Source organism: Callospermophilus lateralis, chromosome 19 (assembly GCF_048772815.1).
Source record: "Callospermophilus lateralis isolate mCalLat2 chromosome 19, mCalLat2.hap1, whole genome shotgun sequence".
In the NCBI taxonomy this organism is placed as follows: domain Eukaryota; kingdom Metazoa; phylum Chordata; class Mammalia; order Rodentia; family Sciuridae; genus Callospermophilus; species Callospermophilus lateralis.
Genome location: NC_135323.1, coordinates 15,445,809 through 15,473,174, shown reverse-complemented (window position 1 = coordinate 15,473,174; position 27,366 = coordinate 15,445,809). Strand labels below are relative to the sequence as shown.

The 27,366-nt window shown below is 51.7% G+C and overlaps 1 protein-coding gene across 3 annotated transcripts; it reads right to left on the bottom strand.

Moving 5' to 3' along the window:
• Positions 1–27,326, bottom strand: Polr3e (RNA polymerase III subunit E). Of its 3 annotated transcripts, XM_076840214.2 has the most exons (21): positions 27,181–27,326; positions 22,223–22,296; positions 20,713–20,763; positions 18,165–18,242; positions 17,337–17,452; positions 16,708–16,790; positions 15,071–15,178; positions 14,661–14,710; positions 13,542–13,661; positions 12,420–12,505; positions 12,041–12,085; positions 11,875–11,966; positions 10,888–11,008; positions 8,000–8,081; positions 6,570–6,629; positions 6,327–6,484; positions 5,853–5,914; positions 4,898–5,424; positions 2,950–3,027; positions 1,234–1,359; positions 1–755 (listed from the first exon to the last, which is right to left on the bottom strand). In XM_076840214.2, exons 2-21 carry the CDS (start codon positions 22,256–22,258, stop codon positions 699–701), a joined length of 2,136 nt encoding a protein of 711 aa, XP_076696329.1. In that variant the 5' UTR covers positions 22,259–22,296; positions 27,181–27,326; the 3' UTR covers positions 1–698. The 3 variants fall into 3 exon arrangements, with proteins under 3 accessions (XP_076696329.1, XP_076696330.1, XP_076696331.1); XM_076840215.2 differs by lacking the exons at positions 20,713–20,763; positions 22,223–22,296; positions 27,181–27,326 and adding an exon at positions 18,585–18,704; XM_076840216.2 differs by lacking the exons at positions 18,165–18,242; positions 20,713–20,763; positions 22,223–22,296; positions 27,181–27,326 and having other exon boundaries at positions 15,071–15,140; positions 17,337–17,424.
• Positions 27,327–27,366: the final 40 nt, after the last annotated feature.

Here is a 27,366-nt window from a genome sequence, read left to right as displayed (position 1 = left end):
TTTAGTGTTAGAATTTATTTTAAAAATACACAAAATATAAATCTTTTACATTAAAGTGTGATAACCTCACTTATACATCATTTCATACTTACCTGGTTTGGTTTGCATAAAAAAATGCAAACCTTCAGAGTAGATGGATTTGATTCTAATTTTTGCTGTGGTTTGTGTAAACAGTTGAGACTGCTACATAAAGTAGGTTATTATAAAAGGTACAGTGGCCACAGAAATCCAAGAGTAAAACAATTCAGTTTGGTTTAATGAAATTGGCAGAAGTCTTAGCAGATAGATAACCTAAGACTAAATATTGGCCTCTAGGCATTTTAAGTATTATAAACCTTGAGGTTTTCTTCATCTTGTAAACATACCTTTGACTTTGTTGGCATTAAGTTTAAAAAGGAGAATATAAACCATGATTTTCATCATCCTGCCCATGTCAGTATTACACTCTCTTTATTATGAGAATGAAGTAAAATACATCAGGAATTTCAAACTGTACTGCAAAAAAGGTCCATCCGGCTGGTCTCTGCTGGGAGCGCTCATTTAAGCTGACCATACCCTCTGTCCACTAGACCACGTAGTGCCACAGGCATGAGATGGACAGTTCCTCTTGCTCTGCATCTTCTGAAGCAAGTCGAGGCTTTACTTCCACCTCTGCCATCCATCCTTGGATTTGTTGGGTCAGTGGTTTCCTACTACTGTCAAGACTGTACTGTTCCTTTAAGGTACCACATGCCACCATAGCTTACACAGCAGTCCTAGGAATAAAAAAACCTATGTCCAGTATATCAAAACTTTTATACTTGATTTATGACTAATGGATTGAATACAAACAATAAATTTGCTGCTGCCCAATCTCTCTTTAGGGTCTTGGGCCACCTATTTTAAAATGAAATGAATGTACTTTATAAACACTACAGTACAGTTAACAAATCACAACTCATATGGCCTTGAATATTTAAGAAAATAGGTATCAGTAGTATAGGGGGCTAGAGTTGTGGCTCTGTGGTAGAGTGCCTGCCTGGCATGTGTGAGGCCCCGAGTTCAATCCTCAGCATTGCACATAAACAAAAGATCCATTGACATTTAATAGCCCTCTTGCCTATTCCCAATACACTGCCCACAAGCAGAGAGCCTGACTAGATTTTATTTACACATTGCAAGAAGAAAGGCACATGTGTTCTTCAGTTGGGGGTGAGGCCCCAAAGCCTTGGGGTATGTACAAAATGGACATACCTTTAGCACTTTATCCACCTCCTGTTTGCTTAGATCTTCTCCACACTCCTGAGTCAACCGAGATTGGATCATGTTCCGGCGTACCCGGTAATTTTTGGAAAAAATTTCAAGCAAAACCTGTCGATGCTTTAGTAGCAAAAAATGTGTCATGAAAATAGCACCCAAGTAAATCATCCCCAAACAAGATACTCAAGATAATCACACACGGTCATCTTAAAAACATTGGTCATCTCTCCAGACCCCAGTCAAGTCACAGGAACAAAAGTGGTGGTAAATGGACTCAGTCAGGATGAGCAGCCAGCATCAAAATTAATGAAACAGGATGCTGGAAAATGCATTCCGCACCAACCCCCTCAAAAGCAGAAAGTTGAAAGATTGAGTCTACCATGTTCAGAATTTCCCAAGAACTGTTCTAGTATTCATTATATGATAAATTCAGAGTATACAGAAAGTTGCACTAATGTAAAGAATGATGTAGTGCTCCTCTAGCATGGACAAGGCACTGGGTTCCATCCTTGGTGCCAAATAAAGACACTGTGTCCACCTAAAACTTAAAAATAAAAAAATGATGTAAAACTCGTTTGCAAAAAAGGTAGGATAGAGGTTAAAAAAGGTTGAGGTATTTTTCTATTTCAGAATTGTCAAAATTCAATTTCAGGAACAAATTATTTGTTCAGTAGTGGGGTAGCGGCCTAGCTATTCTACTAAAATTCTAGCTGCTGACAAACACTTGAGGGCAAAAAAATGAGTGCACTCCCCTGCCCCCTTAATGTGTGAGGTGGAAGCCAAGATTCCAGCAAGACATGGGGAAGAGCCAGTCACCTGGGGAAGCTTCCAGGGAATTACACTCAAAGGTGCGGCCACTAGAATGCATGTGTTCAGATGTGCAGTCACAGCACGTTACTAATCTTGGTCCTACTATGAACAGTAAGTTTTAATTCCATCCATGCCTCTCCAACACAGCAGAGCTCTGTCCTCCTCCACAGGTGACACGCTTATAGTATATTAGCATGGGGGTGACTGTCAGTGTCATCAGGCAGGACAGGAGTCCATGAGCTTTTAATCTTCTGGTTTTCAAATGTGCACTTACCTCTAGGTACATGGATAAAGACACGAACAGTGTGACTATACTTTGTGTACAACCAGAAAAATGAAAAACAGCTCCTCATGTGTACTATGAATTGAAATGCATTCTGCCATGTATAAAAGTGTGCACTTACTACTATGAATCATCACAGCAGAAGTAGGAAAAGTCAGAGGGCAACAATTCTGGCTGAAAGCACAGGCTCACTCACTGAGGCTGCTGCAAGCTCCACACCTCACAGGCTGGGAGATCACAGGGCTCCACCTGGCATCTACCCTCACCCTTCTTGTCAGAGACAGAGAACTTGGTGGGCCTTTGCTCACTACCTAAATCTTTAAAATTTAGAAGAAAACTTCTGGACCTCAGCATCCATGATTCTGTACCGAGGCCACTAAGGAGAGTGTTCCATCAGTGATTTGCAAGCCTGGCTGGGTATCACAGTCCCTAGGAAGCGCTGTAGAATAGCTAGGCCACTACCCCACTACTGAACAGAATTGAATCTCTGAAGTGTGTCCTGGGAATCTATGTATTTTTCCCCAAAGGTGATTCTGAGGCAGTGAGCCCCCAGGCCAGCAATTGGGATCCACAGGTTGAGGCCTAAACCACTGGCACGGTAGCAAAGGTCACCTTACCTGATCACTCATGTCTCCAGACTCCCAGAGGGCAAACACCTTCTGCTCATCCGGGGAAGCAGCAGTCTGTGGGGGAAACTGGCCCAGGCCCAAGCATGAGTTGGTCATTCATTTTCCATGGGGACTGTGAGCCCTGCCCACCTCTTTTCTCCCCTACTGGGTTGTACCAATCCAGTTCTAGGGAGGTGTGCTCCAGTTCCAGCTCCTGCCTCGCACTGGCTACAGGGCCTGAAGGAGCTTCAGTGAGAGGAGGATGTAGGGCACCAGTGGGACTCCAGTAGGGGTGCCTGGGACAGGGAAGCCAGGTTCTTCTAATCTCCCACCAGCTTGCCATTAGCTCAACTCTCCTTAAAGCTCTAGTGTCAACCCTCAGATGTGCCCTGGTGCCTTTTCCCATAACTTATTAGGGGCTCCCCAAGTTTGCCTTTCAACTACTTCCCACAAGGCATGTATGTGTGTGGCTTAGAGGCCTTGCCTGACTGCCAAGCCAACCATGCCACTTGACAGCACGATCCACAGGAGAATTAGAAAAAGAGTAGCCCAGGCCTGTGGTACCTGGTTGTGTGGGACAGAGAGAAAGAGCAGTACCAAGGCATTCCTATGTCCCTTCTCCATGAGAAAAGGCTCAAGGATTTACTCAGTGGCCACACAGCTAATAAACAGTAGAACCAAGAGGTGAGTCTTTGAGTCTACTTTTCTCCCTAGGCCTCAGTGCCCTCGTGTAGAAAAGAAAAGGCTGGATGGATCTGAGGCCTCTTCCATCCTGGACAGGCCTATGACAAGGTCCTCATGTCAGGATCTCAGTGGGAGGGAGAGCTCCACATAGGTCTCCATTTGCCAGCCCTGCCGAGAGGAAGAAGCACATGGCCAGAGCAGGCCCTAGAGGCAGACACATCCTCATCTCTGTCCACACCTGTGGTCCAGGGCCACCTCACTATCCTCAGGCAGACACCCTGCCCCCACCCCTCGCCTGGCACACAGAGGAAGGCCTACAGAGGCGCAGACCCCTTGCTGGGTGGGAAGAGGCCCCAAACCCCAGCGCCTTCTAAAGAAGACCTCACCAAGGAAATGCCCCCTCCAGCAGGGCTGTGTCACCTGAGACAGTCCTGCCAGTCTGGGATCCACAGGGCCTCTTCCTGTCCTCTTTCTATTCCTCATGTACACAGGCATCTATCAGACAAGGCTGCAGGTACTTCTCATCCTGGCTCTGGCCCCATCAACACTCCCTTTTTGTAGAGAGCTATAGTCCTACCTCACCCTATTTGCTGTTGGAGCTGGGAAGTAACTAAGAGACCCGTCCCTTGGGTCACAAAAGGACAGCAGGCTCCAGCACTGTGCTCCTGTTTCCCCACTGGATGGCCCTTACCACCTACGGAAAGGCCCAGGGTGCAGGTGATTTGCTTCCTTACCCATGATCCTGGTAAGAAATGCCTAGAGCCCAAGAGCTGTGCTAGTCAGTGAGCCTCTCCTGGGCAGGGAGGCCACCTGATTCAACTCAGTGGTAGTCGTAAGGACAGACCCACAATACTGAGGTTAGAAGTCAGCTCTCTCACTTCCTGGAGTCAGACAGAGGAAGAAGAACCTGAATTTGCTGGGGCCCTGCTGTAGGCCAGTCAGCGGTTAGGGCCTTCAGCAATCTTACGCAGTCCTTGCCAAAGGCCTACAGTACAAAAACTAACTGCTCTGCCCTTTAAATGAGGGCACAGCCTCAAGTCAATTTGCCTGAGTCACACACTGCCACCACCTAGGAGCCAACACTCACACCAAGGATGCCCCCCACCCCACACAGACTCTAAGCAGCTGAGTTCCCCAGGGCAGGCAGGGTGCAGTCCCCTCCCCCGTGAGCAGACTTCTCCCCACAGCTCTGTGCTGCCTGCCCAGGGCCCTCCCATGGGGCTGTGGTGGCCTTGTTTTGTTCTCCTGCCCTGGTAGCATAGTCTCTACTTACAGGCACCAGTATCTGCTTGCAGCCAGCGGCCAGCACCGTGTCCTGCAGCATGCGGTCTGAGATGCCACTGAAGAGCGTGTGGCCCGGGGGCAGGCTGGCCAGGTGCAGGTTGAAGAGGCGCTTGAGTTCACTCAGCGTGAGCACAAACTGTCTCTGAAAAGTGGCCTCCACAAAGGCCCTCAGTTCCTGGGCCACAGGGGTACCAGCACAGCCTGGGAGCGGGTGCCCATTAAAGCTGTCCCCGCCTGCTACCCGCCCAGCAGGCAGTCCGTTGGCCAGCCTACTGTTGAGGCCGCCACTGGGTGAAGTGTCCATGGGTTCTTCCTCGTCTTCTGCTTCCTGCTCGTCCTCCTCCTCTCCTTCCTCGCTCAGGGGCTCCTCCTTAATCTGCACACCAGGCAGAATCGTGGATGCCCGCATCTGCTCCTTCCGCCGCTGCAGCTCCCGCTCCAGAAAGGCATGGTTCTGCTGCGCCTTGGTTTTGGCTACTTGGACCCGCTGGTCCCCAGAGACCAGCCCTGCAGGTCCTACGGGCAGAGGCAGCTTGGTCAGGAAAGCACAGGGCCTGGTAGGGGACAGCAGTAGGCTATCTTCCACTTGCTGTCTTCCCCCTTCCTTGCTATAGGAAACTCAGCTGCCCCATAGAGAGAAGGAATAGAGTGGGGAAATCAAATTCCCACATTCAGAGACACACAAGAACAGGTCACTTGTGAGTTCCTGCCAGCAACTCCTCCCATCCCACCCACTGATGACCCAAAGAGGTTAAGTAGGCCTCCAGGACCCAGACGCAGCACAGCCCAGACTACACAGGCCACAGCCCAAGGCTGAGGGGAAGGGAGAGGGCACAGGAAGGGGGACAACCCTTCCCTGAGACCCAACAACCCTTTTCCAGGCCTGACCTCTGATGCTCTTGGTAGCCCCTCTGGGACCACAGTGGGTACCCAGCCCCACACACCTGATTGTCCATCTGGCTTCTTTGGCATGGTTTCCTTTACAAGATTATAGACTTTTTCTAATCTGAAAAAAAGAATAAACCCTTTTAACTCTAAACCACATCCCATTCCATCTGCCTCACAATAAAAAACAAGCCTTCAACATCCTGGTGACAGCATGTGCAGGGCCTTGTCCCTTGCAGACCCCCCAGCCACCCACAAGTCCCACATCCACTTGGAGCCCCAGGGCCAGGATGGGGAAGGACACCTGGCCCTCTCCTCCCTGTGCCGGTCAGAGGACTTCCTCTCCTCCCCAACTCTTCAGCACACATCAACCCACAAGCAGGGGCTGTGGCTGCACCAGTCCTGTGCTGGAGGATTCTGGGTTAGCCAGCAGCATTTAGCTGCTCAGAGGAGGTGGTGGCCTTCACCGCTCAGACCCAGCCAGGCTGTGCTCCTGGAGCACAGGACCTCCTGCGGCCCGGCCCGTTGCTTACTTAGCCTGGATGCCTGTCCACAGCATGTGCTGCCGCTGAACCACATCCGGGTGCTTCTTGATGAACTCCCCATCGCAGGGCAGAATGAACTCCCAGCCTTTGTTGATCCTCACTACAGCCATGTGTTCCAGAAAGTCCTTCACATCCTCGGCACAGAGCTGAGGGGGAGCAGGAGGGTGAGGCAGGGCGAACCCCGAGTCCACAACAGGCTCTGGGGCTCAGGTTACCAGGAATGCCACTTACTTTGGTCACTGCTGCCACCTCTTTCCTTACCACCCAACGGCTCTGTGTGAACTTCCACATCTGTGGGAGAGAAAGCAGCATGTCCCAGGGCTTCTCCTCAGAGGCAAGCTGCTCCTAAGACTGTCCCCTAACCTCTGGTGGCGGTCCTGAAGGCCTGGCTGGGGGTACAGTGTGGCTCAGAGCCTGGTGTCAGCCAGGCTGTTTGGCTCGTGGGCCCAACTCTTCTAGCCGTGGGCCTTGGGCAGTCATGTCACCTCTGAGCCTGTTCTGTTTTATGAAGGAACCCCAGGGTCCCATCCTCCAGGGCAGGACCACCCCTCCCCACCAAAACCAAAATGCTCCCTGGGGCAGGGGCTTTGCCCATCTGGCTCACTGTTGCATCCTAGGACCTCCAAAGTCTTATGAAGACTTGGGGAGGTAACCAGGCTCTGGTGAGCAGCTACGGCCCAGACACTCATAGCACCCTGTTACGACTTCTGTCTCAGCACCTCTCATGCTCCCTGAATCTCATGGTGGGGTGCCTAGGAGAGATGAGGGTGGAGATCCAAGACACAGGGAAAGAACAAGTGTCACCTACGATAACTCAGAGCCAACCCGGATCCTCTCCCAAATCCTCCACCTGGCAGCATCTGCATGCCTGTGGGAGTAGACAGGGCAGGTATGGGCAAAGGGCACATGGGCATGGGTGAGAGAGCCCAGTGACTCCCACAGGTAAAAACACGCTACTCAAAGAGCTGGGGACTTGACACCAACTGCTGAAAGAGCTGGGGACCTCCACTCAGGAAAAAAGTGCAGACACTAAAGGTTCCCTGTGTGACAGGATCTACGTGTGAACATGTGCAAGATCACACGGGCAGCTCCGAGGGGACAGAGTTTACCAAACTCATGCCAAGGTCTAGGAGGGCAGTGCAGGGTTCAAGGTCTTAAGAAGGATTTAAGCTCTGGATATGGATGGGGCAGGCTGACAAGGTGGCTCTAGAGTCACAAACTCAGGACACACACCATCAAAGCAAAGGCACCAGGACTGTGGAGAAGCTGGGACAATCCCATCCAGAGTCAGCACCGAGAGGGCTGAGGGCCCAGGGTGCCGACCGTCCATTACTCATGACAGCTCAGAAATCTAGTTTGCACCAAGAGTTTGGTCTGTTCATGTCAACAACGGAGGCAAGAGTTTTTAAAACACCACTCAGAAGCTGCTCCTGGGCCAGAACGGAGCCACCTGCAACTCCTCACCTGAGGAACTCAGATTCCTACAAGCATAAGACTCTTAGGATTCCCAGAGGGAGGAGGAAAAAACGGAGTCTGGAATGCCACGGGGAGGGCCTCCTCACACACCTGCCTGTGGGGCTACCCGCTGCTGGGGGCAAGGTCCTCTGCCCCTGTCCTCTACCCACACCCCCCCAGGGAGGCCAGGAGCCCCAGGTACTTACAACAAAGTCTCGGCCTCTACAAAGCACCTCGGCTGGCACGCCACTGTGAGGGCTTGATGAGTCCTTGGGATACAGGATGTCACTGCCAAAGCAAGGAGGGGTGCTACGTCAGTTCCCACACTTTTCTAGACCTCACCGTCTGGGCCCAGCAGAGCTCCTCAGAGGCCTGGCTCTACGAGCCTGTGTGTGGGAAGCAGCAGCCTAGCCCAGGCCACCCTGAGAGGTCGTCTTCTCACCTGCCCTCAACTCACCACTCATGACTGGCCCAGCCCAAGCAGGGGGTCAGAGACAGGCAAGCCTGGGGCCTCGAGGAGCCCAGTACTCTCTGCAGGACCCCAGTTCCATATGTGAAGTGTGTGAGGCACCAGGAAAGAGTGGTGGTGAAGCAGCTAAGAGGCCTCTACCCGCTGCCCAAATGCACGTTTGTGAACAAGGTCAGAGGAGTGTAAGCCTCAGGAGAAAACAGGACCAGGACAAGCACTCCAGGCCCAGAGAACTCAGGGTAAAGGTCCAGGGCACCTGGGCTCCAGCATCCTGACAGCATGACCCTGATCCTGTCTCCAGGCACAGCCTGTAACCCAGCACAAACCACCAGCCTGGGCAGCCCTGGCCTGTGGGGCCTCTGCTGGAGGCCTCCCCTCACCCCGCCAATCCTGCCTAACAACTATTGCTCAGCCCTGGGGATCTGGCCTAAGGTGCTGACAGCGGACACCCACAAGGTCTCTACTAAGCATGCTTCACCACCACTCCTCAGGTCTCCGCCTCCAGTGCGCTCAGATTTCTTGACAGTATCTGCACAGGGGCATAGCACATGTATGGAGCACCCAGGTAAAGCTGTTTACTTAAGGTAGGTGAGTTTTTACCACCTTACAGGAACAACAGGGGCATAAGAACAGGTTTCCTGTAGGCAGCTGCCTGGGGACGTCAAGTGAGGCTCACAGAGGCACTCTGGGCAGGCAGAACATCAGAAACCCAAGAGTCCCTGCCTTTAAGCCCCAGTGACATGCTTAACTCCAAGGGACAGCACCTCCAGGAGCATGGGCAGTGTGCTAGACAGAGCCCAGGCTGAGTTGTGAAGCTTGAGTTCTGACCCAGTTCTGTGGCTGCTTTGCAAGTCCTTCTGCCTCCCTCTCTGGGTCAGGTCCTCAGGTAATGACCCTTCCTGGCTTTCCTTCACCCATAGAATAAATGCAAACACTTGGTCCTCTTTTATAGGTGATGTGTCATCACAAAGTTCTTCTATAAAGAAAAATTTGGGTAATTCAGGAAATAACCAGGCATCTGTTTACCAGCAAAAAGACACCACCATGTGGCTGTTACATGAATATACTTTGCAATTTGCTTAGCCAACCAACCAAAGTACCTTTTGCAATTAAGTACTTTTTGGAAAAACCTGCAACTATTTATATTTTTTTAGATTATTCACCTTAACACTACACTATTTAAAAAGTGAGTCTCATGCCAGGCACGATGACACATACATGTAATCCCAGCTCCCAGGAGGCTGAGGCAGGAGGACCACAAATTCCAAGCCAGCCTAGTCATCTTAGTGAGACCTTGCTCAAAATAAAGATAAAAGAACTGGGGATGTTATCTCAGGGGTAGAGCACCCCTGGGTTCAACTCCCAGCATGTGTGTGTGGGGGGGACGACACATACATCTTGTATTACACCATTAAGTTACTATCATTCAAGTATGCAGATGATGCAGCCTCCTGCATTTACCAGGGTCTGCTGTGTGCCAGGCATCATATTAGGCCCTAGGGATATAATAAGGCCTTACTCTTGTGAAGCTAATAGTCTGGTGGAGGAGGCAGCTAGTCTGGTGAAGGAATCACAGGAGAAGGGAAACTATCACAGGCTACTGAGCCACAAATTCAAGACCTATGAATCCAACAGGCTATGTAAAAGAAATCCACACTTTGATGCAGCTTAATGAAACTGCAGAGTGTCAAAATGAAGAGAAATCCTTAAAAGCGGCCAGCAGGAAACAAGGGAACAAGAATTACACTGACAGAGAATCTGTCAATAAAAACTGAAGTCAGAGTGCCATGTAACTGTTTCAATGTATAGGAGGAAAATAATGACCAAATTGGAATCCTACGCAGCATAAAAATATCCTTCAAGAAAATAAGTGAAACAGACATTTCCAGATAAGATGGAAACCACTTATTTGCAGACCTGCATTAAAGGAAATGCTTGGGCATTCTTCAGGCACAGGAACTCACACCAGAGAGCAACGCAGATGTATACAGCAAGGATGAACAAATTCAACAAACATGTGAATAGCTCTAAAGTCGGGCACAGTGATGCACACCTGTGATCCCAGCAACTTGGGAGGCTGAGACAAAATAATTAATTGCAAGTTTGAGGCCAGTCTCAGCAACTTAGTAAGACACTGTCTCAAAATAAAAGGTAAAAGGGGCTGGAGAAGGAGCTCCAGTGATACAGCACCCCTGCGTTCAATCTCCAGTACCAGAAAAACTAAACACAAACTGGGTAAGATGGAGTCTTCTGGGGCTTAAAATATACAGAGAATTAAAATACATAAATACTGCAGCATGAGTCAGGAAAATGAATATAAAATATTCTAAATTCTTAGAAAAGGGTGAAAAGCAACAACTAATGCACAACTGTAACAAGTCACGAAAGCAAGCTGCAAACTGTAAGGCAGCCAATAAAAATGTTAGGAGAATAACTTCCACATTAACAGGAATAAATGGAATTGTAAAAACGAATCCAATTAGAAATTAGGAATGTATATAAAATGTAATGCAGACAGGATAAACAAAAAGCACCCCTGTACCTTTAAACCCCAAATATGAGCAGTTACATTCAGTTTAAAGGGATGGAATGCTCCCTCCCAGCGAGAGACCACAGGTGCCTTACCTCTTCACCACCCAGTTTCCTTGGACTAACATCGCCACCTTCTGGATGCCACGCAGAACAGCCACAGAATCCACAGAGGGGCCAAGGAGGCTCATCAAGTTGGCAAAAGGCATGACCTTCACTGAGGTGAATGCAGGTGTCTCATTAGAGAAGAGGAGAGGGGCCTTGGCCCTACCCCTCTCCCCCAAGCATCTGCATAGCACCAAGCTCACATAACACCCCCTGAACATGAGAAATAACAATGGTATAGACAACAGCAATGGCTGGCATTCACTGGACACTTGCCATGTGCTGGGGACCATGCATCTCTGCACCCTTGCAAGGACTCTCTGAGGAAGTGCTCACTGAGGAAGACCTGGGAGCACCTGTCACTACTCAGCCCAGAAAGGATTCAAGACTCAACCAGGATCACTAAACTGGAAGTGGCAGAGCCAGGACTTGAACTCAGGTAGGATCTGTGCCTTAATCCCCGTGTTCTGCTGACCCCCGCGTGAGCATGGGGCAAGGCCGGGGAAGGTCAGAGTCCTCTGCAGAAGACTGGGAGTCTGGCAGGGAGCTCCTGCCTCCACTCAGGCCTGGGTAAGTACAGGTGGCCAGTGCCTGCTATGCAGCCTGGTGAGGGCGCCAAGGAAGTACAGGCGGAAGCCAGGCACTATGCAAATGCCCCGAGTCCGTGTTCCCACGCAAGCCTCTGTGCTAAGCCCTTTAGAGGCTCACCAGCCTCAGAACCCCCACTAGTCTCTATAGATGATCTATGGCTCAGAAGGTCAGTGACCTGCCCAGGCTGCCTAGCAGGGGAGCGGAGAGGATGGCCTGGAGCCCATGTGAGGGAGCTGCTGCACCACTGTGGATGCTACTTATCTAGCCGGGGACAGGGCTGCAAAGCTGGAAAGGCTCTGGGAGGCGGGGCCTTTGGCCTGCCCCTGGGTATTCAGTCTGTCCAACAGCAGGCCTGCGGGCCCCTGGGAGACAGAGGGTGGCACCCACCATTCTTCATCAAGATCTTGATTTGGTCGGCCAGGGGCAGTGTGCGCAGCTGGGCCATGGACAGGACATTGCTGGGGGCCACAGGCTTGTCTCTGTTGAAAAGGGAGGTGAGGGGTTAAAGGAGGCAGGTGGGGGAGGGGAGGGAGGGCAACTCGCCCCTACTCACTTCTCCTCCTCCTGGCTGGGTGGCATCAGCATCATGAGGTATTCGCTGTGGGAAGAGGTAGGTATCAGAGGCTCTGTGGGCTTTGTCCCTGCCACAACCCTGCCTCTGAGCACAGGCTGCAGCTAGACTGAAGCCCCCGTGGCCACAGCCCTAGGAAGGGGGCAGAGCAGAGGCCTAGCCCCCCAGCACCTCGGCTCACAGGCCACTAGCTCCACAGAGAGTGGAGATCACCTCTTCTCAGGCCACCTCTCTGGTCATCTCCAGGGACAATGGGCCCCTCTCCCACCCTTCCCCTATAGAGGAGGGCTGTAGCCCCCAGGGAGGACCTGCACTGGAGGGACCCTCCCGGGCTCCTGTGCCAGCTTCCAGCCAGTCCCACCTGGGTGACTTGACGAGCTCCGTGTTCTCCACCCCGCTGGAGCCCTGGCACAGCAGGTACTGGCGCTCGTGCTCTGAGCGGCTGTCCTATTGAGGGAGGACAGGGCAGGGCTCAGCCAGTGCTCCGGCCTGGACTCCCCGGGCCTCACCCCTGTATCACCTCCCATGCCAGCCCCTGCTGTCCTGCTTCAAGACTAACCACAGGACCATATGCAGCCTCCTGAGCACAGCACCCAAGGCCTCTGTGTTGTGGCCCTCAATCGCCTTCCGTCCTGGCTTTATGGCCTGCCAGCTCCAGCACCTGGCCTCAGTGCTGGTCTATAAAGTAGGAACACCACCAACAATGACTGAGATGGTAGCTAACATTCACTGAGCTCCTGTTATATGCTAGGTTCTGTTCCAATGGCTATACACATGTAACTCATCTTCTCTGCAAAATAACTCCACAACTTTTTTACCAGTACTATTTTATAGGTAAGCAGAAGGCTCAGAGAGATGGAGGCTCAGAGAGTCTATGTAATTTGCTCAGGTCACACAGGAAATCAGAAGAGTCTGATTTGTCAGGAAATCTGACCCTGAGGCTCTGTTAATCCAAATCTTTTCCAAGAAGGTTCCAAAGAAATGTTGCTCCTCCACACAAATACACTAGGGAGCCCTAACCTTGCATCTCTCTGGAGCTTTAAATCATTCAATTGTTTCCTCACTCAACACACAGCTTCAAGGACATGATGAAACCCAGTACAATACAAATCCCTCTGGGCAGGTACTATGTATGAACCAGTGGGCATTCGGCAGAAGGAAGCCTCCAGAGCTGCACCAAGTGAAGCACCTGGCCCGCCATCAGGATCTGTGGTGCGTGAAAAACACATAACCAAACTCCAGCCCTAATGTGAGCCCAGCAAGACTCCAAGCTCCAGGAGACCCCAGGGGACCAAAACCCCCCAACCAGACACAGCAGGCTGGCTGGCATCTCCACCTCCAGCTCCTCTGGGGCATGAATGTTACCAAGGAGACATGACAAAACTTGAAATAAGTGAAAACTGAGACAACAGGCGCTGATGGAGGCCACTCCAACACTTTTGGGTCCAGGGCCCTCCTCCCAGGACCCCAGACCAGGACTCACCCTCAGGCCATGGTAGTGCAGGTGGACCCAGGGCTCCTCTGCATGCTTCTTCTGCAGGAACTCGTAGGACTGGACTCGGCGCTGGCGGGCCTGCTCGGACTCTGGCCGGGAAAATCGCACCTGGAGGTGGGATGGGGAAAGGTCACACCCTCAGACCTGCAACCCTCCCTGGGCCCCGTCCCAACCCTCGACAGTAAGCCAGAAAATGCCACAGCAACAAGATTTCCACTCCAACCTCCCCCTTCATTTCCTGTCACCAGCCCCTGTGAAATTCAGTTCCAATCAGGTCCCTCTGTGATCCACCAACCCCAGCTGGGGAGCAGCTTTCTCGGCTTCTGTGGCCTGCTGGGGGTGGTGGCTGGATTATAACCCTGGGGTATGAAGCATGCCTCATCAGATCAGGGCCACAAGTCCCAGGAAGGGCAGGGAGTTTTCTGAGTTACTGAGGACAAAGGAGCGCCCAGTGACCTGAGCACCACCCCCGGAGGCTCAGTGTGCAGTCCTCAGCAGCTCCAGCCAGAGCCATGTGCAGGCTGCGCCACCATCTATGTAGCACTTTCCTTATAATACTCGCCTTAACCCAAACACACTGAACTGGGGGGCTCTTTAGAAGATTCTTTTGCTTTTTTTTCCAGGTGCTGGGCACCCGGGGCTCACCCTCATTGGCTGCCTCCCTCCCAGGGCCTTGTGCATGCAAGGAAAGCACTCTACCAACTGAACTATATCCCCATCCCCTGGGGGGCACTTTATAAGCCACCCGTGGAAGGCAAATATTCAAATAATCTTTAAAAGTCAGAAATAAGTACTGGGAGGGCAACAGTTCACCTATGCACCACTGGAACAGAATCACAAAGATAATGACCAGTGTGGGCTCACTGGTCCTGAGCTCAGTAATTCCTGCCAAGCTCCAGGACCCCATCTCTTTCACAAACAGGGCTGTCATCCTTTGACAGTGTAAGAGGTCATGTTACTCCCTCCAGGCAGCCCAGCGAGGAGGCTCAAGAGGTGGGGTGCTCTGCACCTGGTACACTCCAGAGACAGGCGAGTCCCTGGCTCAGACACTCCACCCTGCTGTCTTGCCTGCCAGGCTGCTCCCTTCTGCCTGGGGCCAGAACTCACCGTGATCTGTTTAACATCTTCTTCTGCCTCATCCTGTGAAGAGTCCCCAGCTGCAAGAGAAGCAATCCCTGCCTTGCAGCCTCTACTAGAGCTGCTCCTTGCCCCAACTCGACCCTAGACCCCAGCCATAGGGGTCCCAACCAGGGGGGCCCAGCCAGGTGCCTGGGAACTCTCCTGCAGATGCTGATCTTTTGACATTTCAGCTGGAGGCACTTCTGCCCCAGGGGACACTTAGCAAGATGTGGAGACATTTTGGTTGTCCTGATTTGTGGGGGTGCTGCCATTAGCACCTAGTGGGCATAGGCCTGGGTACTGCTCAGCATATTATAATCTGACCCCCTGAATACACTTTTCCATATCTAAATCATAGAGTCATGGGCAAACAGCAGGGCTGGGCACCCGGGGCTCACCCTCATTAGCTGCCTCCCTCTCGCGGTGCTTGGCGTCTGCCTTATCCAGATAGGAAAAGCTGGGCCGCAGCTGTAGGATGCCATGTAAAGGGGTCAGGTGGAGCTCACCTGGCAGAGGAAGAAGGGTTTAAACCTGCCTTTAGGGAATGAAGCTGCCACACCCAGCTTGGCTCAAGGGAGTCACCAAGTCCCCTGAAGGCAAAGGCCCACTACCAAACTGCCTCCCACTCCTCCAGCCTGCAATCCTGGAGTCTTGTGATGGCCAAGCCAGGGGCCATTCCCAACTCCACCTGATTCTAGTGGACAGCAAATGACACCCAGGCCAGGACATGAGACTGAACACCTCTGCTCACAGCCACTTCTTTCAGGCCCACTCCTGGCCCTTCCTTCCCCTCAATCCCTGCCCCCACCCATCCCCACTCCTCTCCCACACAGCTCGCTCCAGCCACCCCAAGCACCTCATCCTTTTCCCCTCCAAGTCTTTGCCAAACCACCTGGCCACCCATCCCCACCACCTGTATTTCTTCTCCACCTCAACATCCCACCTCTTCCTGTCAAAATCCCACCCATCTGTGAGGAGTCTGTTTAGTGTCAGTGTGGCTGGAGAGGTGGCCCTGCCTGGGTCAATGGCAAGGCCTGTATGATCTCTGACCAAGGCTACAACTTTTTCTTCCAGTTAAGGATTGTGGCCCTAAACAACTATGGCCCAGAGATACGATTCTAAATAGAAGCCTAGAGCTCCCTGATAGTACTTCTGTCTGATTCTACTCATTTTGTTTCTTCAGTTTTCAAATTAGTTTCATTGGCTTTGTAGACTAATAAAGGATTTTTTTTTTTTTTGCTTTACTGAGCTATGACTCACATGCCATACAATTCACCCATTTAAAGTTTATAATTCAAAGTACGTTAATATATTCATGGAATTCTATAACTAGAACCACAATCAATTTTAGAACATTTTTATTACCCCAAAATGAACTAGTCAATCCCCACTTCACTCTCCCCTCAGCTGCTGGAAACCAAGAATTCACTCTCTATCACTGTGGATTTGCTTGCTCTAGACACTTCGTATAAATGGGATTAAACAGTGTGGTCCCCTGAACGTGGCTTCTTCCACTGAGCTTTAGTTCTCATGCCATGTAAAGGGGTCAGGTGGAGGCCACAAACTCCATGTGGCAGCACTCCTTTCCTTCATATGGCCAAAGAGCAGTCCACTCTAGGTGTGTTCTGTTTATCCACGCATCAGCTGATGGAGCCTTGGGTTGTTTCTATTTTGGGCTATCATGAAGAAAGCGCCCGTGAACATCTGTGTACACATCTTTCTTTGTGTAGGCATGCTTTTGTCTCAAGTGGATACTGCCTCAGAGTGGAATTGTGCTTAAAGACAAATTCTACCACCTGTCCCCAGAGTTATGCTCTGCTGCCCATGTACATGTATCCCAGAAGGAAAATGCCTTTGGGGCCCCAGTCCTATCAGTCTCCAGAGCTGATGCTTTCCAGTGTCCTGACCACTGTAGTTTGTTTTTTCCATGTTGCCAGGTCCCTGCAGGGCCTAATGTTCAGGAAGGCAGGAGCTGGACATGAGACTGTATAAGGTCTGACTGCCCCAGCCCTTCCCTCCCTCCCTCCCCAGGTACCTTGCCTGTAGAGCGCAGCTGCATAGCGGGATGTGTTACTGGTGGTCTGGGAGGAGCAGAAGGTCTGCTTGTCCATCAGTTTCCTGGGACACAGGGAACCAGTGTCAAGGGGAAGGAAGCTCCAGAGAGCCAGGACCTGGTGGGCACCCGACTCCAGACACTTTCTGAAATGCACCAGCTAGGAATCCAGGCCAAAGGCAGCTTCTGACCACCTCAGGAGGGGAGCCAGGGGATAAGAAAACAGGGAGCCTTGTCTGCAGATCAAGAGATGAGTGGTGGGCAGGCCCTCCCTGGGCCAGCTTCCCATGCAGCCCAGGAAGAACTTGGAGAGAAGAGCTAGCTCAGGAGGGGAGGGTCTAAGACAGGCCCAGCCCCACAAAAGCAGGGATACTGGTGGGGAGCCCAGAGAGGGGACCAATGGGATTATTTTTTAGTTGTAGTTGAATGCAATATCTTTATTTTATTTATGTTTATGTGGTGCTGAGGCTCGAACCCAGGGCCTCACACATGCAAGGCGAGCGTTTTACCACTGAGCCACAACCTGAACCCCGGGATTATTTTTGAAGCCTTTTAAAGGCTCCTATTTGATCTCAGTGGGGCTTGAAGGGTTTAGGGACCTGGGGACTCACGAGGAGTACGTGCTGGTCTCATCGGCACAGGCACCATCCACATTCAGAGCAATCTGCTCCCCTTTGCTGCGGCAATAGTTGGGATTCAGGGTGTCGATGGCCATCTCAAGCTCTACCTGGAGGTACCAAGCACCCCCACAGCTGTGAGGACCCCAAGGCACAACTTCCCAAGGGACACCTCAACTCAGTCTCTGCCCAGAATTGAGACTGTCCCTCCCCAAGGGCACTTGGGTTTCCATCCACACCAGGGGCCACAAACCCAAATACCAACTGAAATGTCAAAGTGGCTTTTCATGAGCAGCAAGGGAGTTCATGCGGTTCCGTCTGTCCCCGCACATACCCCCTCCACTTCCAAACACCAGAATCAGGTGCCAACATTTTAAAAATTGAAAGATTTCTCATAAACATCCGTCTCCAGGATGAGGTCCTGGACAGCATCTCTGTGTGACCAGGGGGGCTAGAGCTGCAGCTGGCTGAGGGCATTCTTCTCCTTGTCCCCACCGCCTCATCCCTTCTGGGCACTAGATCTCCTCAGATGGGGCCTGCTTCACACGTACTGCCCCCCACCCGCTGCAGCCCACCTGGGACCCTGCGTTTACACAGGCTCTCCTTCTCCAGCTCACCTGGAACCTCACTCCTCCTGAACCGTCCACTCCCCTCTGGAAACCCTCCCTCCCTCAGCTTTCCAGGTCCTTCAGCTGCCGTTCTCCCAAGCCTCCAAGTGCTCCCTCTCTGGGCTTCCAGTCCCCAAAGGCCCTGTCTCCTTGGTTTTGTCAGCTCCCCTCAGACACCCCCACCCGTCCCACTTCCCCCACAGGACAGTCCCACCTTTTGCTGCTTGGGCTTGATCTTGGCTGAGAGATGTGGAATGTCATCATAGGTCATCGAGGCTGGACGCACAGGGTACTGGGGAGGGGAAGGGAGCCATCAGTCCACCCTGCCCAGCCCAACCAGAGGTGGGCTTCAGGAGCTCTGGTCAGAATATGCAGTCAGCCCCAAGCTCACCCCAAGCAGAGACCAGAGTACCCAGGGCCCCATGCACCCTCCTACGAGGCTCCGCGGCCTCTGCCTGCAGGCCCATTCCACTGGCTCCTCCCAGCCTCTTTCCCAAGGACAAGTTTATGATGCCTGAGACTTGTGAGGGATGTGCCTAGGCTTGTGGAACTCAAGCAGGTGCCCTGCAGACTCCAGCAACCCACAGAGCACAGGAGGGGAGAGTAAGGGACCAAGGTCTAACTACCAGCTTACAGGCCATCCAGGCGAGAAGGACAAGCAAGATGAAACCACAAGGAAGCAAAGAGGCAAAGAAGGCTGGCCAAGGGCTCCTCAGGCCAGGACCGGGCTCAAGATCCACGCTCCCATCCTCTCTCCTTTTGCATATGAACTTCCCACACACACTGCTGGGGGTGGGGGGTGCAATACACGACCACGGACGGACTCCACGCACTCCTGTGTGGAGTTACCTTCATGTAACTGGCTCACACTGGAAGTGTGCACCGATTACATGGGGACACCTTTCCCCATCCATCCTGGCAGACGTACTTTCCCTTTCTCGCTCCCCTGCAGTGGCCACCGGTGGACGAGCCAGAGATTGGACCCATCCTCACAAACTTTTTTTTAGCCTTCACTGCCTAACACCAGGACAGTCTCCTCAGTGAGCCTGGTGGAGATGCAGCAGCATGTAGCATGAACTCCACCCTCTGGGGACCAGTTCAGGCCAGCTGCATTCTAACCAAGGAAATGACCATTTCCTAAAAACTCAACAGCCATACGGTAACTCCTCCTACTTCTGGCAGAACAGCCTGGAGCACAGCTGGCCTTGACAAAGCCCTCAAGAAGGGCCATCCTGGGGACAGCCCTGCCCACCACAGCCTGCTCAAGAGCAATTTGGGGGTGAAAGCACTAAAATGACCAACACACTTCTTTCTTTCTTTCTTGGTACTGGAGGTTGAACTTAAGGGCACTTAGCCACTGAGTTGCTTGGGGCTTCCCTAACTTGCTAAGGCTGGCTTTGAACTCCTGATCCCTCCGGAGCCACTGGGATTACAGGCATGCACCACTACACCCATTGACCAATGCAGTACTACCACATGACTCCATCATTCTGCCCAAGGGAAATGAAAACATCCACACCAAAATGTGTACCCAGATTTTAACAGGAGCATAATTCAGGATAGCCAAAAGTGAACTAGCCAAATGGCCATCAACTGATGAATGCATAAACAGACCAGTTCATCCACAGGATGGAGTATCACTGAGCCACAAGAATGAAGTACTGACACTCGCCACAACATGGGAGAACCCTAGGTGAAAAAGACAGGCCCAAAAGGCCCCACATGCAAGATTCCATCTATATGAAATGTCCAGAACAAGGAAATCTATAGGGAAAGAAAGCTAATGGTTGCCTAGAACAGCAGGTAGGAATGGGAGTGGGGACTTCCGAGAACTCCTGATGGTGAGGGTCTTCTTATGGAGAGACCAAAATGTATGAGAATAGATTGTGGCGCTGACTGCTGCACCGTGCCCTTACATGGGGGAAGTGCATATACCTCAACACAGTTATAAAAATATACCCACCACGACAGGGTTATTGAAAGATGACATTAGTTAACTTAACAAAAAGTGCTTTAAATGGTGCTGGTATACAGTAAATGCTTAATAGGTGTTAGTCCCTGGAAGCTCATAGCCTGGCAGGGAGGCCTGGGGGCAGGGCTAACACCTGGGGGCATCACAGCTGGCAGGACTGAAACTGGGATGCCCTGAAGCTGCTCCTGAAGCCCCTGGGAGCCCTTGAAGAGCAGCAGCAGTCACCGTAGTGCCAGCTCCAAGCCAGGCAGCATCCTGAGCACTTTATTTATTTTTTAGTTTTTAGTTGGACACAATATCTTTTTTTAAACTTTTTTATGTGATGCTGAGGTTCGAACCCAGGGCTTCGCACGTGCTAGGCAAGCGCTCTGCCGCTGAACCACAACCCCAGCCCCCCTGAGTATTTTAATATGGATTCATCCGATCCTCACGGACCCTATGAGGTGGTGTCATTCCTATCACCACTTTGTAGGTGAGGAAACTGAGGCACAGAGATTAAGGAACTTGCCCAAGGGCCGGAAGCTAAGCCCTAACTGAAATGGGTCATGATCTAGAGGGTCTGACCCTGAGCCCTGGCTTTGATCCCTGTTCAGCTGTGCCTTCCAGGTGCTATCGTTTCCCCATCTTTGAAAGAGACCAACCCTAACCCACCCAAAGTAATGAAAGGAACCAACTTTCCTCACCCCATATGCTGAGGAGTCTCAGCCAGGTGAGGTGCTCAGGCCTCGCCCACTCACAGCCACTCCACCAGCACCTGCTCTCCCCCTTTACCTTCAAGTTCCGTAATTACCTGAAACAGATAGAGCTTCTCTGCCAGACTTTTGGCCAAGTACACGTCGATCTGGAAACAAGGGGGAAGACTTAACAGGACAAAGAACAGGTGCTGCCCACCCCAGGCATGTGCGTGCTCCATGAACTTCAGTCAGGGGATGGCTCAGCGAGGCAGTTTGGGGGAGGAGGAAAAAGTTAAGGTCATGATAAAAACACAGGAAACCAAACTGGTTATATCCAGGACTCACTCCTAACAGCCCCCAGAGGATAGGGACAAAAGCTCACCTGGTCCCTACACTCAAGTTCACTCTAACCACAGTTCCTGGGGCTGCATGGATCAGGATGCTTCCCAGAGGAAAGCTTTCTAAGAGATGGGCAGGGGAAGGGCTTAGACATGCCCCATTTCCTCTCTGTGCCTCCCCACTGCCTCTCCTGGATTGGCATGTCACCCCGTTTTAAGGTAATGTGCAAGACTCTCCCTGACCCATCTGGCTTCTCTTTCTTCCTAACAGTAACCACCACTACGCCATATGGCAGCAGTTTCCCACTCTGCTTCCCAGCTCTCACATGAACTGTGTTCTCCCCGACCCCTGGACCTTTGCACACACTCTTCTTTCCATCTAACACCCTTCAAGCTTGCCTCCTGAGCCTCAACCATTCATTCACCCTGGAGGATACAACAGAGTCACCACCTATGCAGAAGCATACCAGGGCCCCTTGGTGCCAAGTGAGCTGCCTCTGTCCTCAAAGATATCACCAGTCACCCTGCTCTAACTCTGGTTCCTGCAGTGTAGCTGCAGCTTAAATGCACTCAAATAGTTCAAAAACTTAGCAGCAGCCCCCAAACAAGGAAGAACTACTCTCTTGATATCCAGGAGCCTTCTCCTGTCCCTGCCCTTCAGACTGGAAGCCAGGTTCCAGACATACACCGGGAGGTCTGGGGCAGATGCAGGTACTTTTTGCCTTCTGCTTTCAAAGGTCCACGGCCTGGGTGAAGCAATTCCAAAGGGTAAGTGCTCATAAACAACTTTCTCTTCCTGTGCCAGTTCTGGAGCCTGCCTCCCAGGCTGCATCCTGAGACTCCTTCCTCCTCTGACTCGCCCACAGCCTCTAAGCTTCCAGGGACTGCGACTATTATGTCTCAGCCCCTGGCACACAGTGGATCTAATGAACAATTGCTGAGTGACTGAATCTGGTAAGCCCAGGAAGGCAGGGCTGCCCTGTCCATTCATTCACTCAACAAATAGTCGCTGGGTATCTATTAAGTGCCAGGTACTACTGTACTTGGCTTTGCAGACGAAGTGGTAAGCAGGCAAAAAACAAATGAACTTAAGTCCAGGGGTGGTCAGGCAAGGCCTCTGGTAAAGTGGTGCCAGATCAGGGTTCCAGAGTGGCTATGCTAATGTCTGGCTGCAGCAAGGATCAGGGGTCCCTAGACACCAACAGGTCCTAGATTGGCCTGAGGACATATGGAAGGAACTCTGCCCTACTAGCTGCAGCCCCAGCAGAGGGTAAACAGCAGTAGTTACCTCTTGAACAACTGGGTCATCCTCTTCATTGGCCATACTAGGGGAGAGCCAGCTGTGCAGTCCTTGGACTCGATCTGCAAAGGAGCGCAAGAGACCAGGCCAGTCAGCCAGTCATTCAACCAACATTTCTGGAGTACCTCTTCCTTCCTCCACAGGCCCTGCACCCAGAGGGAGGAATCCACAACAAACACTGACCCTCCAACTGCGATTACAAAAAAAGAAAAATAGAATCAAGCAATGAGTACAAGCAAACAGACCCCAATCAACACATGCTGGCTGCGCCTGAGAAAAGATCTGGTCGTGTGGGCTTCCTGACTACTTGCGACAAACCCAGCCAGCCCAGGACGGAGGCTGGCTGGCCGACTCCCTGACATGCTGTTCACTCACACTCAGTGCAACAACCCTGGAAGGCGACCTGATGGTCCCCAATTTACAATCAAGAGACTGAACTCAGAGACATTTTGCATGTGTTCGCCTCAAGTCACAGATGACTGACTTCAAATCCAGGCCTTTGGCCTTCAGGTGACAGTTATGGGAAGGGGATTTCTGTGGAAGGCAAGGCCTCCCTGCGGGCACAGGAGCATATGGGCTGGGCTTGAGGGACAGAAGGATCCCGACAAGCCATGACAGGAAAGGGCAAGAGGAGGAATTCCAGATGAGGGAAGCGCTAAGGCCAGGACCTGGAGAAAGGGAAGCTGCAGGCCAAGGCGGAGGGGAGGAGCGAGGGCCAGGCCACCCTTCCTGCCCACATGGCGAGGAAGGAGCCGTTCCCAGACCTCAGCAGTGTCTACTTGAACTATTTTATGTTTAAAGGGGCAAAACACCTTTACCCAGGACTCAATGTCACCTACGTCCCTTCCTTCTCCAGGCTCCATCTGATCATCTTACTTATTACAACTCCACATTCCAAACCCGAGACTGCTCAGGCGGACAGTGGCCTCATCTTTGCCATTTCTCTTCTCATCCCCCACAGTGCACCCTGGAGTTCTAGCTTCACAGGATGGCCAGAATCGGCCACTCCTCTGCCACTTCTCCAGACAGGCCCCTGGCTGGGCTCCTGCTTCCACCCTATCCCCTACAAGCTGCTTGACCCCAGGGCCAATCACACTTTAGTAAGCCAACTCAGGTCATGCCCAAAAGCAGTCAAGGGTGCCCCACCTCCCTCAGAGCCAGTCTGTTTCATTCGCTGGGCCTCACCAGGCCTCAGCCCCTTTACCTCTAAGGCCTCACCTCCCACCAGCCTCCGGCCTCCTCTTCTCTCAACCCACCTCTGGCTTCGGTGACTGCTCTACCAGCTAACCCCTTCCCAGCTCCCTCCTTCACCTTGGTTTTTCTCCATTATCACCGTACCCTTAAGACCGCCTGCACGCCCACCCCCACAATTCCCCACTCTGCTCTGCTTTTCTCCATAGCACTATCACCATGGGACAGCTCACACTCTGTATCTGTCCCACTGCCACAGGCAAGCGGGGACTTAGTCTATCTGTCCCTTGCTATATCCTCAGTGCCTGGCACACAGCAGGCATGCAATTCCTATTTGTTATCTGAAAAAATGGACCACATGGAAGCCACGTCACAGGGAGCTACTAAAGGGCTTTGAGCAAAGAAGTATCTGAAGCAGGAAAGTCAGACTGAAGGGAACCAGGCCATCATCAGAAGTTGGAAGGCTGGGGGGAAACAAGAGCATAAAACTGACAGCTTAAGGCACCTGCTTCAGCCCAGGCATGGAGGGGAGCCCCCACCCCACCCTACCCCACCCCTGCCACAGTGGCATTGGCACAGACCTACCCGTGTCCTGCACCCACCTTCTCTGTGGCTAAGTGTGGACAACTCAGATTGGGGACTTCTATGTGGGCAAGGCAACAGATCACGTGCACTAAGGGTGCAGCTTGGGAGGTTTCCAAGATGGCAATCATTCTTTCACGCTATTATTTTGCCCTAGGGGCTTCCTCCAGTCCTGAGATCCGCCCAGAAGGATGAGGTGCCCTCTCAGCTGGAGAGCTGGCACTCCTCGCTCTGGATGATTGGTTCCTGCAAAGGCTGTCACCTCCCTTCAGCCTCCCAGACAACATGATCCAACTCAGTGGCATTCAAAGTTTTCAGCCCAAGACACAGTAAAGAAATCTGATTCATACCAGTGACCCAGAACATACACACAATTACATAACTGAAGCAAGTTTCACATAATATAATTGTCCCTACTATGTGATGCAATAATGTTTTCTACTCTTGTTCATTCAAAATAAAAATTCGATGGGCTGGGGCTGTAGCTCAGTGGTAGAGTGCCTGCCTAGCACATGTGAGGCATTGGGTGAAGCCCCAGCTTGCTCATTTTATTAGCTACAACAGGTGAAGCCCCAGCTTGCTCATTTTATTAGCTATAACCACCACTACAATCACACACACACAAAAAAAATAAACAAAAAAGTAAAGGTACTGAGTCAATCTACAATGAAAAAAATTTTTTGATTAAAAAATAATTAAAAAATAAAATGCAAGCAACAATCTACCTAAGGTCATTTTACATCTCACTAATAAATCTTGACCTACAATTAAACTGACTTGGGGGGGGGGGGTACTCTACCACAGAGCTTTTTAAAATTTTATTTAAATTTTTTAAATTTTAAATTTTTATTTGTTTTCAGTTTTTTTTTTTTTAAGTTATATATGGACACAATACCTTTATGTATTTTTATGTGATGCTGAGGATCAAACCCAGTGCCTCACACATGCTAGGCAGGTGCTCTACCACTGAGCTACAACTCCAGCCCCTTGTTTTTATTTTTCAACAGGGTCTCACAAAGTTCCCCAAGCCTGCCTCAAACTTGAGATCCTCCTGCCTCAGCCTCCCTAGTACCTGGGATAATAACTATGTGTCACCTCACCTGGCTTTGACCTGCAATTTCAAAAGAGAGACCTAACAAGTTTCCCTATGGCCTTCCTCTCTTACCTCTAGTTTTCCCAGCAACTGCTAATCCTGGAAATAAGTAAATCACATCATCCCCCTACTCAAAACCCTCCAACTTTCACATAAAATAAAATTCAAACTCCTTTCCTTGGCCCTGTAAGGCCCTACATTATCTTGTTTCTGTCTCCCTCTAACCACCTGCACCTGGCCTAGGGGCTAATTGCTGGGTCTCCAACAGGTGAAGCCCCAGCTTGCTCATTTTATTAGCTACAACCACCACTACAATCAGCCTCCTCCTCCTCCAGAGCTGGAGATGCTCTGACCAGCCTACCTTTAAAATGCCTCCCCCAATCCCTTTCCAGGTAAGACAACCCTGTGATTTATTTTCTGAGTGGCTCTTTAACCTGGAACTTTTTGCTTAGGTGTTGACTGTCTTCTTAGGATATAAATTCCATAAAGGTCTCTCAATACTTCAGTTTCCTCAACCATAAAATGAAGATAATAATTATACTGACTTCATCAAGTTGTTATGGGGATGGTTGGTTTGTTTTTTTTTTTTTTTTTTAAGATAAATAAAATTAAGACATGTTGTTTATCTATTTTTCCATGTGGTGGTAAGGATCAAACCTAGTGTCTTATCCATGCTAGGCAAGTGCTCTGCCACTGAGCTACAGCCCCAGCCGGGAATGAGTACTTTTTTCTTTATTTTTTAATTCACTACTGTTCTCCTGATACCTAAAACAGTGCCTAGCACCAAGTAGACACATAATTTAGTACCCCCCCCCAAAAAATTACATTTAATCTTCTCATCAGCCTTGTGAATCAAAATGTTATCGTCCCCAATTTAGAAGAGAGAAAACGAGGGTCAGAGAGTAAGTAATCTGTCCAAGGTCACAGTGCCAGAAAGCAGTGTGATCAAGGCAGAAACTCGGGTCTGATGGCAAAGATCCTCATTCATAACTACTGTACTGCTCATATCTATGATAAAAGGCAGTATGGTATAGTGGGTAAGAGGTTGGACTCCGGAGTGGAACTGTGCAGGTTCAAATCCCACCTCTGCGCCCCACAATCGGTGGCCTACCGTGAATTGCCTCACCTAGGTATCCTTTCCTATTTTCATCCCTAAAGCCAAAACAAGGAAAGTACCAATCGCCCCTGGACTTTGCGGCCACGATTAAATAGTGTAAATGTAACCTATGGGAAGATTTGTTATTACGTGGCAACACGTTTTCTTCCAATATAAGGAGGTAGGAGCCTTAGCCACAAATGAAGCCCTGCAAGCAGGAGCGACACCCTTCTTACCCCATTTAGCCCTCACCGCAAACTACGAGGCAGGAATTACTATTATCCCCATTTCACAGATGAGGAAACCGGGCGACTGCTTAGATCCCTTCTTTGCGCCCTCAAGCCCAACGATTCTATTGGGGACATACCAAAGCGACCTGAGTTACTGACAGCCCACCGACTGAACTGTCAGCCCGAGTCCGCAGCCCCGCGCTGCTCTCGGGAAACACCAAACGGGAGCGGGAGCCTGCACAAATGAATGAGGCCCTCCGGGCCCGGTCCGGCCCGCCGGGGGCTGGTGGGGTTCGGATGCGAGGGGCCCGGGCACCCTCCCCCTGCCCATCAGAGCGGCCGCCGGCCCGGGACACAGCGTCCACGGTTTCGCCCAGCTCGCGGGTGGTCGGGCCCTTTCCTCACGCCCACCACGCCGCCGCCGCCGCCACGAGCAGCCACGCCGGGACGCGGCTGCCCTCGGACAGGTGCTCCTCCTGCAGGAGGCCCGGGCGGGGCAGAGCGGCCGGACCCTGAGTCACGGCCGCCAGCCTGGGCCGCCGCCTCCCAGGCCCCGAAGCCGGGCGAGAGGTCGGGGTCCGCGGGCGGCCGGGGTCCACCCGGCGTGCTGCCCGCCCTTCCCACCCGAGTCCCGGGAGGCCCCCAGCCCCTCGGCGAGGCGCCGGCTTCCCCGGCCTACTCGGGAACCCAGCACAGGCCCACCTTGTATGCGGCGGCCTGAGCCCGAGCCCCGCGAAGCCAAGTCGGGACTCACCTCTCCGCCGGGGCCGCGCGCGGACGGCGGCAACCGCCCAGGTATCCGCGGGCAGCAGAGGCGGCGGCGGCCGGGCTCTCGGGTCAGGCAGCGGCCATGTTGCTGGTGGAGAAACTCCGGCGGACACGTGGGGGGAGCTGGGCCGCCCTCGCGCTTCCTCTTACCCACAATGCCCCGCCCCGGGGT

Coding starts and splice junctions, on each gene's coding strand:
- Polr3e (XM_076840214.2), bottom strand. CDS start 22,258: ATGGCCAATGAAGAGGATGACCCAGTTGTTCAAGAG. Junction 17,453..18,164: donor TCAAGCCCAAGCAGCAAAAG/GTGGGACTGTCC, acceptor TGGTACCTCCAG/GTAGAGCTTGAGATGGCCAT. Junction 5,425..5,852: donor GAAGCCAGATGGACAATCAG/GTGTGTGGGGCT, acceptor CTCTGCCCGTAG/GACCTGCAGGGCTGGTCTCT.